At 34.6% G+C, this 14,992-nt stretch overlaps 2 protein-coding genes across 3 annotated transcripts; both read left to right on the top strand.

The window, feature by feature from the left end:
• Positions 1-6,276: 6,276 nt before the first annotated feature.
• Positions 6,277-10,019, top strand: LOC106438230 (nitrate regulatory gene2 protein). Of its 2 annotated transcripts, XM_048775837.1 has the most exons (5): positions 6,290-7,082; positions 7,122-7,700; positions 7,785-7,969; positions 8,058-8,281; positions 8,913-10,019. In XM_048775837.1, the coding sequence occupies exons 1-5, from the start codon at positions 6,464-6,466 to the stop codon at positions 9,697-9,699; spliced, it is 2,394 nt and encodes a 797-aa protein (XP_048631794.1). In that variant the 5' UTR covers positions 6,290-6,463; the 3' UTR covers positions 9,700-10,019. The 2 variants fall into 2 exon arrangements, with proteins under 2 accessions (XP_013734786.2, XP_048631794.1); XM_013879332.2 differs by having other exon boundaries at positions 6,277-7,700.
• A 3,386-nt stretch (positions 10,020-13,405) lies between these two features.
• Positions 13,406-14,522, top strand: LOC106438229 (uclacyanin-2). Its single transcript, XM_013879330.3, has 2 exons — positions 13,406-13,661; positions 13,897-14,522. The coding sequence occupies exons 1-2, from the start codon at positions 13,487-13,489 to the stop codon at positions 14,307-14,309; spliced, it is 588 nt and encodes a 195-aa protein (XP_013734784.2). The 5' UTR covers positions 13,406-13,486; the 3' UTR covers positions 14,310-14,522.
• Positions 14,523-14,992: the final 470 nt, after the last annotated feature.

The raw sequence follows: 14,992 nt of genomic DNA, 5'->3' as shown, positions 1-14,992 counted from the left end.
ATTTTTAGTATGCATCCTCTCAAATATTGATCCATTAACAAGATGAAATTTTAGTTGGACTAAAATTGTATTTAAATTGGAATATCACTTTCATAATATATTCACTATTCATCTGAACATTCATGAATATATATTACAATACTCTAAATATAATAATAAATCAAACCGAATTACATATTGGATCATCTACCAACTCAACCGATAACCAGATCTCGGGTTTTAGCGGTTATTACGGGTTTTATAGAATTTTTAAATAACAATTTTTTTTTTTGAAAACTAAAATGGATTACATATGAACCACCGAATTTACCAATTTTACTGCGGATCGGGTCGGGTTTCAAAACATTGAATATAATGTTCTATTTGTAATATTTAAGTGTAAATACAATTAAAATACAAATTTATATCAAATAAATTTAGAATGTTTCGAAAATAATCCCGCGCTTTGAAAGCGCGGATCAAAATCTAGTATATAATTAAAAATCAATACTATTAAAACAGAAGCAATTTTTATCTACTTACAAATAGTCTAGGTTGAACCATTACATTTAATTATATTTCCTATTATTTCTATTCATATCTAATTTGATTATTAAATATACATCATACCTAAAATTAAGGAACTAACTAACTAATCTGTTATTTTTTAAACTAATGAATTTAATTTATATTAATACGAAATTTAAATAACTAATCAATTATATTTTAGTTACTAATGTAATAAATACTTATATATTTATATATATATCTATTCATTTGTATATATACAACTATATATTACTCCAAATGCAAAAAAAAAACAAATTGTTCAAAACCTTCACCAAATACATAAAAATATAATTTTTATAGTTAAGTATTAAATATATATATATATGATAAAATAAATATTAATACTAATTATACGATGAAACATGTTACTGTTGATAGGTTTATGAATATATTTTTTACGGGTTACTCAAAGAGACATGTAACATATATATCAAATATAAACTAATTGAACAAATATATTAACACAAATATATCATAAAATATTACATTAACATGAATCGATGCTAGAGAGTAAGGGTTAATATTATAATTATTTAAAAATATAATTATATATATATATAAATTATAAAAATTAAGAATAAAATATAATAAAAATATATATATAAAAAAAATAATAAATATTTACATTTCTAATGCAAATAATGAAATTAAATTTTAAATTTAAAATAAGCCATAGACAAAACATTAAAAAGTATCTAATAACATGTGAATAACAAAAGTAAACTAACTAAATAAATAAACAATTTTATTTTGCAAACGTCAATCATTAATTTGTAATAGACGTATACACATTATTGATGCTCAAATCTATTTCATTTTTAGTATGCATCCTCTCAAATATTGATCTATTAACAAGATGAAATTTTAGTTGGACTAAAATTGTATTTAAATTGGAATATCACTTTCATAATATATTCACTATTCATCTGAACATTCATGAATATATATTACAATACTCTAAATATAATAATAAATCAAACCGAATTACATATTGGATCATCTACCAACTCAACCGATAACCAGATCTCGGGTTTTAGCGGTTATTACGGGTTTTATAGAATTTTTAAATAACAATTTTTTTTTTTGAAAACTAAAATGGATTACATATGAACCACCGAATTTACCAATTTTACTGCGGATCGGGTCGGGTTTCAAAACATTGAATATAATGTTCTATTTGTAATATTTAAGTGTAAATACAATTAAAATACAAATTTATATCAAATAAATTTAGAATGTTTCGAAAATAATCCCGCGCTTTGAAAGCGCGGATCAAAATCTAGTATATAATTAAAAATAAAAAATTAAGAGAGAAACAGATCTACATCATATCGTTAGTGTATATATGTATATATCTTAATGGAAGCCCTACTTATTGTCTTTGTCTCCATGATCTTATTTGTCATATTAAATTGCATCATTAAAGAGAGAAAGTTTGATAATGATCCACTTTTCTCCTCTCCTATTTTACCACCCCCGAATAATTCTTGAAGTTTCTGCTTCTTTAATTTACTTTTTGTTATTATATGTTCATCTTTAGTTTGGATTATATGCTCGCTATCGTATACTTTTGTTGTTCTGTCTACCTGAAAAATAATGTTTATAGTCAAATGAAATTTAAATATTATTAATAAATAATGAGTTGTCCTTCATTTATACGATTGGTATAAAGGATAAATTAGTTCAGATAATATTTTGTCAGATTTAGACCGCACCTTTATGAGAGATTTGTAGTCTAAGTCTTGATAAGTTTCTTTAAGCAAACTAATCCAATAACCCCTAAATGAATACAGTTCATGATATTCGATAGGTTTAAAATAATGTTCTTTCTGTTTTATAGTGTAGGATATTACTCCTAAAACATAAAAAAAGAAAAAAAACTTATTCTTTTTATAGAGAGCAACATTAAATTATATATTAAAAATTTAATATAATTGCCTAAACGGTTTTCAATAAAATTAAAATTAACCTAAAAATCTAAAAATATCTTGAAACATCAAATTTTTTCTAAAACATTGTGAGAGTAAGCGTATCATTGTAAATATCACTTCAATTAGTTACCTGACACAGTAATCATTAGTACATGATTGGAGAAAGAAGAGAAAAGGTGACGTAAATTGTAGTCCCTGCCACTCACTCACTCTATTCTAGCTCTGATCCAAATGAAATATAGGGTTGGACTTATAGACCAATGGGTGAATGTTTTTATTAGGCTCTAGCAATTCGTTACTGGATAAAGGGCCATTTTAACTGGATAAACATAGGTCCAACATACATGATACATCATTCCTTTCTAATTTCAGTACCCTAAAAACAGTATCTTTTAAAGCTTTGATGATTTTGTTACCAAAATAGATACACAACAAAACCAAAAAAGGATTTATCAAGTCAAATCCCTTAATGTTAAACCAAAAATATATAAGAAATAGTCAACCTAATTAACGATACGAAGTAACAAATTATAAAAAGCTTGTCAATAACATGATTATTAAAATTAGATCATATATTTCTTTTGGTAATGAAGCAACAATGATTATTTTTTACGTTGACTTATAAATTTTGTTTTTGTTTTTGGTAATGGAGTATACTGATAAGAAACACTTACAAGAAACAAACGTGTATACAGTATACGTTGACTTAGGACATCTCCAACCCTACTCCATTTTCAACTCCAAACATCATTATGGAGTAAAATCTTCTCCAACCCCACTCCATTTTTAACTCCAAAATAGAGTAATGGCTAGGGTTACTCCATTTATGGAGTAATCTTACTCATTACTCCATTTTGGAGTTGAATTTTTTTTATTTATAAAATAATCATTTGAATCTTTAATGTTTTTATTTCTTACTTAAATAATATTTAAAATGATACAATAACATGAAAATAGTATATTCCACAAAGGATTATTTAATAATTTTAAATAAATGCATAAAATAACAGAAAACATAAATAATTAAAATAAAAATAAAAATAAAAATAACATTAAATAAGTAATTTAATAATCTAGAAAATCCATTCCGAATCCGCTAAGGTTGGTGAAATATTTCCCAAAAACGAAAAAGTCTGAGAAAGAGCTTGTTGATCTTGTGATTCAACATTTCGCTTTGATATTATTTGTATTTGTTGAGCTTGAATATACGCACGAACATTTTGATCTTGTATGGATGAGCGTGAACTCGATGCACCAATTGAACTTGGAAGAGAAGCTCCACCTCCGGGTATCGAAATTGCAGAAGATGAAAATGTCCGATTTCAAAATTTTCTTGCTCGATTTAGGAATATCAAAGAATAAGAAGCTCATTTTTCATTACGAAATGCATTAGTTGATCATTTGTGGAAAAAATATTCTAATGCTCATTGTTGAACCCACATATATGTTATCTTTTTAAACGTTTTCTTGTACTTTTTAATAATAAATATTTAATTCAAATAATTTATATTTTAATTATTTATCGTAAACATAAAATAGTTGGGGTTAATTGGTAAATTTTTATAAGTATAAGATTTTATTTGCAATTATTAATAAAATAAAAATGAAATCATTTAAGAAATATATTTTTGGAGTAAGAAATGGAGTAATACATTGGAGTAAAACCTTACTTCATTTTAGTGTTACACTATTTTGGAGTAAAAAATGGGGTAATACATTGGAGATGCTATTATAATTCCATTCTTATCAGGCCGAAGCACAAACAAACGTGTCTCAAAACTAAAGAAACACTTCGCCTGACTCCTTTATTCAGTAGTATACAGTATACTTGTCTGCTTCGGCCTCAGTGATGAACCTGAATCCAACAAGCTTCTGAGAAACGAAACTAGAAACAATCTTGATCTCATACCGATTTTTGTAGAGAACTTGCTCTTGTTTCGGCTGATGTTCGAGCATACAATCTGATGATGTGTGTGCCTAGGAGTCAATGGTCTGAACATGGAGTTAGCCTCTCTACAAAATTCATCGAATTAAATTTACTTATTGAATTAAACCGTCCCCGGTTATCAGAATACGAATAAACCGATTGATCTATTAATAATCCACCATAGGAGTAAAACTGATCCACCGTGATATCCAAATCCTAAAGAGTTTACAATTCGTATACGAGCCAACAAAAACGTGATTCTCAAGGTTTAGGGTTTTTGGCACCACATTGTTGCTTTGCACATCTCCTAGTAGCCCAAGGAAGAATCTAAACGAACCATTGATTAAAGAAAGCCATCCTTAGGCCCAGTTGATAGGAGATGAATCGTTCAACGCAATAGTTTTGGATGTATAATAGACCAATTTGTAGTATACAAGAGGAAAGACAACAGTCCACACACCACATGGCTGCTCGGGACAGGAAAGGGACACACACCATAAAGACTGAATATAATCTATTAAAATTTATTATTTATTTTTTATTTTTTACAACTATGTTTAGAATTGATTCCTTTCAACAGAAAACTTGATTAAAAAGTAGAATAGAATCCATTAATCTATAAATCACCAAACAAAAAAGTCATTAATATACAACTCAAGAAGGCATATTGTAGAACATTTACCATATTCTAACTAGAAAACAAACCGGCATAAAACTCGGATGCATCAAGCATCCAAAGCATAATGTATAAGTACACTATATATGAAGCTCTCAAATCTAAACAAAAAGATAATACAAAAGTTATGTGTTCTTTCAAAGGAAAAAATAAAACTGTTTGGTCACTTTCACAGAGTGTTTGACGTCTCCACCCAAAACCATACCCATCAAGATATCAACACTTTAATTTTCTTGATTGATCAATCAACTCTTATACATCTTCTTTTACAAGTATCTTTATCCTGATTCATGGTAAATTCTTTATTGTTGTTGATCTAATAACTGTATACAAAAATGAACTAGTGTAACAATATAAAGATAACATTTATGAAAGCAATCAAGCATCTAACAAACAGAGAAGAAGAATTAGATGCCCATCCCTGGGGGCTTTTTAGCTTTAGAAAAAAAGAAGAGAGAACAGTTTCTACGAATACTAAAAAGTTGAGCCTCACGTTGTTAACTTTCCACCTTACTGCTGATGGAGCCTCTTCGAACAAAGGTGGAAAGAAAAGGGAAATGCATGTGGCTTTTTGTTCTCTTTCATCCTTTTTCTTTCTTTTGGTATGAACAGAAAAGACTCTTTCACACAACACTATACACCGTTTGTAACCTCCTAGAGTAAACACCCTGCCGTTTTAGCCAACGATTAATGATTCCCTAAAATCTCAAACATTTCCTAAATAATATATACTATTCTCTGACTAATAGTCCAACTTTTTTCTTTCCAAATATAATCTACTATCTACCCAAAAACCACGCTAAAGCGACACAAAACATCGTATGCCATTAATTAAATCATCAACCGACATACTAATTTAATTTAAAGAACTAACAGAAACTACAATTATCAAATTTTATAAGCAAAATAATTTGAAAATCGAAATAATCTGAAGCATAAGAAAAATGAATCCTTTTCGCAGATAAATATTCAAAAAAAATTAACAAAAGCAAAGACAGAAACAAAAAGAGTAAATATGTGAAAAAATAGTTTTAATTATTGATAACTAAGCAACGATTAATAATTGGGTGGAAAATAACAAAGACAGACTTAGTCCAGGAGGTTAATGACAGTCACTGATTCGTTATCAGTACTCAGTGGAGAAAAAAGGAAATTTATATAAAGTTTTTCTTTATTAATAAATAAAGTAGACAAGAAATAGAGGAAAGGTACAGTCCAAAATCCGATCAAGTGGAAAAAGAAACAGCTAATAAGAAGGAACTTTTTCTCCCCACCCCAACATTTATTTTCCGTGATTCTCTCTCTATCCAAAATGGCACACCATTGGCCGTGACTTCACGCGCCGCCCCGTTTTAACAATCCAAATCCAAACAAACAATCATGGGCTGCGCCGCGTCCAAGCTCGACAACGAAGACACCGTTCGCCGCTGCAAAGATCGCCGCCGTCTGATGACGGAATCAGTTCGCGCACGTCACCAGCTCGCCGCAGCTCACGCCGATTACTGCAGATCGCTACGCCTCACTGGATCTGCTCTCTCCTCCTTCGCCGCCGGCGAGCCTCTCGCCGTATCGGATCAGACTCCCGCCGTGTTTCTCCACACTCCGAGCGAGCGCTCCTCCTCCAATTTTATACCTCCGTCGCCTTCTGTCTACACTCCTCCGCCGCCGGCTCCTCCTTCCGTAGCTAGCTCCAACACCAAGCTGCCTCCGATCGTTACGGCTCCACACTCTAATCGGAGACGGAAGCAGCAGCAGCAGCAGCCGAAGCTGCCTCATATACTCTCGAGCCCATCGTCAAGCGAGAGATCTAACTTCATGCCGACGAGTTTCTACCCAACGGCTTACCAGAACTCGACTTACTCCGCTACTCCCTCTCAAGCCTCCTCGGTGTGGAACTGGGAGAACTTCTACCCTCCCTCCCCTCCCGATTCCGAGTTCTTTAACCGGAAATCTCAAGAGAGGCAGCACCATAACCGGTTTGGCGATCAACACGACTTACATAACCGGTTTAGCGATCAGGAGAGGCAACACGACTTACATAACCGGTTTAGCGATACCGAAACCGAGAGATCTGAGCATGATTTCTTCGATTCGAGGAAGGAGAAGGAGTTTGATACGGAGACAGAGAGATCAGCCCACTCGAGAAAGCAGAAGAAGCAGTTTGAGAGGTTGGAGGAAGCCGAGAGAGAGGAAGTGCAGTGTAGCGAATGGGAGGATCACGATCATTACAGCACCACTAGCTCTTCGGAAGCCGCCCATGAGGAGGACGAGGAGGAGGAGGATATAGAGTCAATCTCCGAAGTTGGAACGCGTTCTGACTTCGGATCTTCTGTGAAGACTGGTTCGATGAGACGGCAGCACGCACCAATGGCGCAGGAGTATAGCGGTGGAGGCGTTGGACAAGAGAAGTACGGGAAAGGAGACGACGCGGCGACGAGTTACAGTGGGAGAGGAGATGTCTCTGACATGAAGATGGTGGTGAGACACAGAGATTTGAAGGAGATTGTTGATGCCATCAAGGAGAATTTCGACAAGGCGGCTGAGGCCGGAGAACAAGTCTCTCAGATGCTCAATATTGGCAAGGCTCAGCTCGACCGCAGTTTCAGCCACTTGAAGAGTGAGCTTTTGGTTATTTTGAATCAGCTATATATCTAAAAATCAATACTTTGAATCATTTTAATCGTATGTTTTGGTTTTTCAGAAACGGTGATTCATTCGAGTAGTGTATTGAGCAACCTGAGCTCAACCTGGACCTCTAAGCCGCCGTTGGAAGTCAAATACAGGCTTGACACAACCGCACTTGAACAACCGGGAGGTCCCAAAAGCCTTTGTTCCAGTCTTGACCGCCTCTTGGCATGGGAAAAGAAACTCTATGAGGAAGTCAAAGTCTCTGCTTTTTTACCCAAATCAGTTCATGCTATTTCTTGCAGTTTCATGTTCTTACTAATTACTGGAGATACGGATGATATTGCAGGCTAGAGAAGGGTTTAAGATTGAACACGAAAAGAAGTTGTCGAAACTTCAAAGTCAAGAGTACAAGGGAGATAATGAGACTAAGCTGGACAAGACAAAGGGGTCTATAACTAGGTTGCAGTCTCTTATAATCGTTACTTCCCAGGCCGTCAGCACAACATCTACTGCCATTGTCCGCCTTCGAGATACTGATCTTGTCCCGCAGCTCGTTGAACTCTGTCACGGGTAAAATTTCTTTTTTTTTTGTTATTATTGTGTATCAATGATTATCCGATATTGAATGCGCTGTTAGTTGCATTGACTTGTCTGTATCATCATAACTTACTCGTAGACGTACGTATCATCATCATCGTGTGGACTTGTCAAGTGGGTGAACATTTAATGAAAAAATCCTCATGCCTTTTTGAAGCCATTCTTTAGATTTGTGGATTCCCGGTTATGATTGGCTGCTTGTTAGAGTGGGATAAAGACTACTAATTCATATCTTGCATTTTGGGTTCTTATAGCTTATCTTGACAACTAAAAAGTAAGGCTTAGTGTTAAGATCATGCTTATTTGCTAATATCTAGTTCCGTAGAAACGAAAGATCATCTACCTTTGGTATTCATCGTGTTTTTTTAGAGATTCTAGTGTGAAGCATGGTGGTTTGGAACCTGCACTTAAAGGTCCCCACCCAAGTTCAAGTGTTGTAGTTGTAGTGATGCCAAAGAAAAAGAAAGATCAAAAAACTTTTTTTTTGACAAATTCATGTGAAGAGCCTAAGACTATGCTGTTATAATTGCGTTGGTTCCAGCAGATAGGCACTTGCTTTGAACATCAGAGTTACAAACTAACCTCTGAAATTATGCTTGTGCAGCTTCATGTACATGTGGAAAGCAATGCATCAGTTCCACGAGATTCAGAACAACATCGTGCAGCAAGTTCAGGGGCTCATTAACAGGTCAGGCAAAGGGGAATCAACATCTGAACTACACCGACAAGCAACACGTGACTTGGAAACAGCCGTGTCTCTATGGCACTCCAGTTTCTGCCGGCTGATTAAATTCCAACGGGAGTTCATACGTTCGGTTCAAGCCTGGTTCAAGCTGACTCTCCTCCCAGTTTGCCACGACGAGAACCCCGGTCACAAAGAGCCGGTAGATGCCTACGCGTTTTGCGATGAGTGGAAGCTTACTCTTGACCGAGTCCCAGACACAGTGGCTTCAGAAGCAATCAAGAGCTTCATCAACGTTGTCCACGTGATATCCGCGAAACAATCAGAGGAGCTAAAGATAAAGAAACGAACCGAATCAGCATCAAAGGAGCTTGAGAAGAAAGCTTCATCGCTTAGGAACATCGAAAGGAAATACTACCAGTCATACTCCACGGTCGGGTTTGGTCTCCCGGATTCAGGACCAGACAACGGACACGGGCTAGACGCTCGTGACCCTCTCACGGAGAAAAAGTTAGAGCTAGGAGCATGCCAGAGAAGGGTGGAGGAAGAGATGCTGAAACATTCAAAGGCAATAGAAGTGACAAGAGCCATGACTTTGAATAATTTACAGACGGGCTTGCCAGGTGTGTTCCAAGCTTTAACCAGTTTCTCTGCCCTGTTCACGGAGTCCTTACAATCGGTATGCACTCGCTCATACTCCATCAAATAGCAACACTATATTATTCCTATATAGTTTGAAAAGGATACAAATACTATATAGTTAAAGTTTTTGATGAGGTAAAAGGGCTCCAGAGCTAGAAATTTCCTATGGTTATGTCTCTTATTTATTTCGGGCTGGTTGTTTGGATAATGTTTTATTTCTGAAGAGAAAATGTATATATTATGGAGTCTATTTTAAAAACTGTAGGACTTTGGCGTTTTGATTTCTATGTATGAAATGTGGTTGTTTTTGTTTGTTCATGTAATTCTCAGCTACATGTTCTAAAGAAACTCCAGGACATGAATAAAGAACCTTCTTTTGCTTGTTCATTAGTCGTGTGATATATACTGTAAGTAGGGCTTGCCTCGAACAGTCTCGTTTGTGTATGTGCACGAAACTGGTCGGTGTTGTAAATGTATCAAAGTGGGTCTATTTTATCATAGGATTCCCTGAGAAATAGATACGATCTGACAGTTCTGATCATTTCTTCCTTCTTTGTCTGAAGCACATGGTGGTTTCTTCTTGGTAGATTAGGGTTAAGAAAAACAATCATGGCTCAATTTGTTATCTAATATTAGGGTTTAAAAAGCAATTTATACACATGATACAATATACATTTTGCAGGCAAACTGCCAAATAAAGTATAGTTTTGGGATTTAAATAACAAAAATATATATGGGATGAATGATTTCGTTTTAGATCATGATATCTTTTGCTTTTGGGAGGATACAAACATGCATGGCAGTGACCTAGCGACCAAAGGAGCTTTTCGTCAGATACAAACAAAAAGGATCTCCTAAGTTACTAGGAGAACTCAACCCCTTCCACTCCTGGTCTAATAAAGCCTCTTGAGACGTTGTTACAACTTGCAATATATATAGGGACACAATAAGACTGAAAATGCTAATTCAGGGATCAAATACAAACTCTTGGGAGGAAAAAGAAAGCTTTAGAAAAACTTCAAAGTCTAGAAATTTACCACCTGATTTTGTATTTGCTGGTACTGGTGGTGGTGGTCCCATCATTCTCTTGCTATTACTGCCGCACCCAACCGGATCAATTAGTCCATAGATACTCACCTTGTCAATGTCCAATTCACTCCTTCAAAGAATATATTCGGAAAGTATTTAAACTTAAGTCACACAGTGTGGTAAGCTTTCGGACTAATCCACTCTGGAACACAAGTCCATTTCTCTTAAAACTGACTAGATAGCCGATAGGATTTATCAACAAAAAAAATCATGCAGCGATGGAGTACAAAAGGAATTAGGGTTTCCTAAAACATATTTTCTAAAAAAAAAGTTCCAAAACGCATCTGAACATGATCTATGAGCTAGGCCAATCATAAGCCCAGTTTTGAGCTGTCATTGGCCGTAGAGTAATGGGCACATATAGTAATCCAAACTTGATTATGAATAGTTTGAATTTGCCTCGACTATTAGTCTATTACCGGGGCCAGTCAACTAAACTTTTTCTGTATATTCTGTTTTTTTTTTAATTTGTTATTTTCTTTCTTCTCATTCACTGATGTGCATAGTTCAACAAATATTCTGTGAATCTGTCATGGTAACTATTTGGAAAAGAAGACCACGTTTCTAAAGTGATTATTTTCTAGCTTCACAACAACGTAATTCTGATAATTCTGTTGAAATATACATTGGATTCACCAGATTATAACTTTATAATTTGAAAACTAAAAAATTACTTTATGACAGCAATTTTTTTATTATTTAAATAGTTAGGATAGTGGAAATCTTTTGTTTAGTTTAGTAGTTTTACTAAGAGTTCCAATAAATACGATCTATCATCAATTATACCAGACTAATAGAAATCGTTTACAAGAGATATTATGTATGGTACAAGTAAAACTGTTAAAATGGAATTTCATAAAGCGGTTTAATATGGTGCAGATTTGTAAGTTGTAGAGTAGTTTTTTAATATTTTTTCGTGCAGATCAAATAGTATAAATCAGCTGAAAAATAGTTACGATATACTTTGTTATTTTTTGTGGTGTCTCCTTTCCTTTTAAATTTGAAGCCAATGGATGAGATGATAATATTATAATAACCATTAACCACCATCAAATTCCAACATGACACGCTCTGGACCTCCTCTAGAAGCTCCCTCTCTAACTCAACAACTATTTTTTCATCTCTATAATCAACCTCCCCTTTTTGAACACTACAATGAATCTGCTAAATATGTTTCTCTTTTCTCGGTCTCCTAGTTAACTTTTGTTTTGGTCAGAGAATTGATAGGGATGCATAGTGGTTGTACTATTTGGTTTTTGATCTATCGCTGACCATTTCGCTTCTAGGCTTACTTTCAGATTGTTTGGTTTCGTATGTTTTCATCTTTTCAGAAAAAGAAACATTCGAATATTATAAATATATGTTTCACCTAACACAACCCCTATCTTTTATCATTGACAAATATACTAAAATAGCCTTGGAGCGTGCTAGCTAGGCATCTTCCCCCTAATACCTAATCCCATTAATATTTTTCTAGAAGAGTTAGGAAGTCATTTCGAATATTTGTTCTCTTTTCTTCTGTATAACTTCTGACCCAGTCGGACCAAGAAGTTGGAAAAAAAATCTGACACAATGGCTTCAAACAAACCTTCCAAAAATACAATGATCAGATTCAGTACACAAATGCTTTCATATCTTTTATATGATTAACCGAATAATCTTTTAGGAGTTGCATTGATAGTCTTCGTTCAACGTAGAAGACCCTGTAAGGAAAGTCTTTGTTTAACGTACAAACTCCACTCACACTAACAAAACCCCATCAAATACAAGTAGAAGATATACCATTGGCAATTGGCAACTAGACCAAAAATATATGAACTAATAATGAGATAACTACTATATCTTCAGATAACGACTACTTAGACTAAGGATAATGATGTAACTAGTCCTAAGCTTTATCACTTTAGGAATCTATATGTTGTATAAATACAGGCTATTGCCTAACGAGATCGATAACAAATTCTATTCCTTTTACATTCTCAAGTTATTTCATGGTATCATTTTAAATAATATTTTATATGAATTCATACCCTTTAAAACAGTTTGTATAAAATAGATAAGAACTTGTTGTGATAAAATTAGTAAGTTTTTTAGGAAATTTCTCCAGAGAAAATATAGCTTAAACTTCAAATATCCTGTTTGTAAGGCATTATGTAAAACTCTCGTAAGCTGACATTTTGCTTAAGTTTTAAGGAAAATCATGGCATCTGCAGATACTACAACATTAACCAACTAAGAAATTCAATAGTTTTATTTTGTCAACCAATAAATACTACAATATTCATGTGATAAACATTAGTATTTGCGTTTTACATAGAAGCATATTAACGAACCCATGTTCTCAACACACTTTTAGGTAGAAAACATAAGAAACCAAATAAGAAGAAGCCACTCGTTAGGTTGATGTGTACATATAATTTACATCAAAGAAAGCCACGGATGAAGCCTCAGTTCAAAAAAAAAAAAGCCACGGAACAATTCAATTAATTATCCATTCCTTTATCTTTTAGTTTTGAATATATATGAACAAATAGTTGGTATGCATAAAGACAATGCCTTACCAAACAAAGAAATGAATAAAAATAAAACGGAAATGAAAAAGAGAGGATGAAGTTGTTGAATGATTTGGCGAGGGCGGCGACTTTTCATACAGTTCCATTTACTTAATTCCCATAGTCCTCATATATCTCTTTGTTATATAATAGCCACCATAACCAATTCCTCTCATCACAATAATTTCAATTATATCTCTCTTCTTAACAAATATGGCAATGAATGGTTTGTCAAAGATGGCTGCAACCGCTCTTCTCCTAGTCCTGGCCATTGTCCCAGCCGCGCTCGCTGTGACGTACACGGTGGGAGACGCTTCTCAGTGGGATAGTGGTGTCGACTACACGACTTGGGTTAAAGGAAAGACTTTCAGAGTTGGTGACACTCTAGGTGCGTTATTATTCAGTTTTGTTGAAATTTATATTTAGGCACAAACTCAAAGTTTTGTAACTATAAGTATTAAGTTCTAGTTACAATCATGATCCTTAGTTACAATCTTTTGCCAAAAGGTTGGTTGGTTCCAGCTTACACTTCCAAATACAAATAACTTATTACGCAAGGAAACTATCTACTTCTTTTTTTAATGTTCCTTAACGTTTTACTTGGATGTTGGTTTTAAAAACAGAGTTCAAGTATGGTTCTACACACTCAGTGAACGAAGTGGACAAAGCAGGTTACGATAGCTGTGGAGGCACACCGATCGATACTCATTCTGGTGGAGACACCACGATTGATCTCGAAAAAGTAGGAACACAGTACTTCATCTGCCCTACAGCTGGTCACTGTGCAGGTGGCATGAAGCTAGCCGTTACGGTCGTAGCCGCCTCTTCCGGAACTCCAGCCGCCCCCACGCCGCCGTCTACAACTCCCGGAACTCCTTCCACACCGGGATCACCGCCGGCTGCCGGAACTCCAGGTACCCCGGCTTCAGGGTCAACTTCTCCTCCTCCACCGAAGGCAAGTGGTGCATCTAAGGGAGTGATGAGTTACGTTTTGGTCGGAGTCTCGATGGTTTTCGGTTATGGTTTGTGGATGTGAATGGTTTAGAGAGCCAGGGTGGAGTCAGTGCTTTGCTTTTGATCTACTTTGTTTTGGTTGTAACTCTGTAAGAGAATTTGAGTGTGTTCCCCACGTCATCATCTCTTATAATTAGGGTTTTATTACTTGGCCTTATCAGTTTTATCATTATCACATTCACTTCTTTTTTATTGTTGTAATAAAATTATTATTAATTTCCATTTTCTTTTTCCACCGTGTAGAACCATTTCATCATTCGTTATCATATATCCTCTCCATATATATATATATAAGTTATGGGTTTTGGACTCACATGGACAGCTCTTCTCCACTATCCCCCGCCCTCGTGTTCAATTTTAGTTTATAAATGTTATGTTGTCAAATATGAAACGCGTAATAGCTGAATCAACAACTATGACTAACTATTATATCCTAAAAGAAATGATTGTTTAACAATATTTATTCTAGTGGTGGTTGTTAATGGTATATAAGATCACATTAAGCAATGCAACTTGTGCGTAGTTAGTATTCTCGATTAGCTTTTTCTTTTTTTTCCTTATAAAGAGTTTTCAAATTAAAATACAAGGAAAAGTAATATATCTACTTTGAGATCACATGTTTTTGAGAAAGTTGTCAAGTAACACACGAAGCCGATTCAGGGTCAACCAGACTGCCATCAAGTGATGCTAGAGGCCTAATGAGCT

This window comes from Brassica napus, chromosome A3 (genome assembly GCF_020379485.1).
Source record: "Brassica napus cultivar Da-Ae chromosome A3, Da-Ae, whole genome shotgun sequence".
NCBI lineage: Eukaryota > Viridiplantae > Streptophyta > Magnoliopsida > Brassicales > Brassicaceae > Brassica > Brassica napus.
The sequence above is the reverse complement of the archived record's forward strand: the minus strand, read 5'-3'. Positions and strand labels throughout refer to the sequence as shown.

What these genes read in the sequence shown, in the direction of transcription:
- LOC106438230 (XM_013879332.2), top strand. Translation starts at nt 6,464, where the DNA reads ATGGGCTGCGCCGCGTCCAAGCTCGACAACGAAGACACCGTTCGCCGC. An exon ending in CAGTTTCAGCCACTTGAAGA is followed by an intron (nt 7,701 to 7,784) that starts GTGAGCTTTTGG and finishes TTGGTTTTTCAG; the next exon opens with AAACGGTGATTCATTCGAGT. An exon ending in AACTCTATGAGGAAGTCAAA is followed by an intron (nt 7,970 to 8,057) that starts GTCTCTGCTTTT and finishes ATGATATTGCAG; the next exon opens with GCTAGAGAAGGGTTTAAGAT.
- LOC106438229 (XM_013879330.3), top strand. Translation starts at nt 13,487, where the DNA reads ATGGCAATGAATGGTTTGTCAAAGATGGCTGCAACCGCTCTTCTCCTA. An exon ending in CAGAGTTGGTGACACTCTAG is followed by an intron (nt 13,662 to 13,896) that starts GTGCGTTATTAT and finishes TTTTAAAAACAG; the next exon opens with AGTTCAAGTATGGTTCTACA.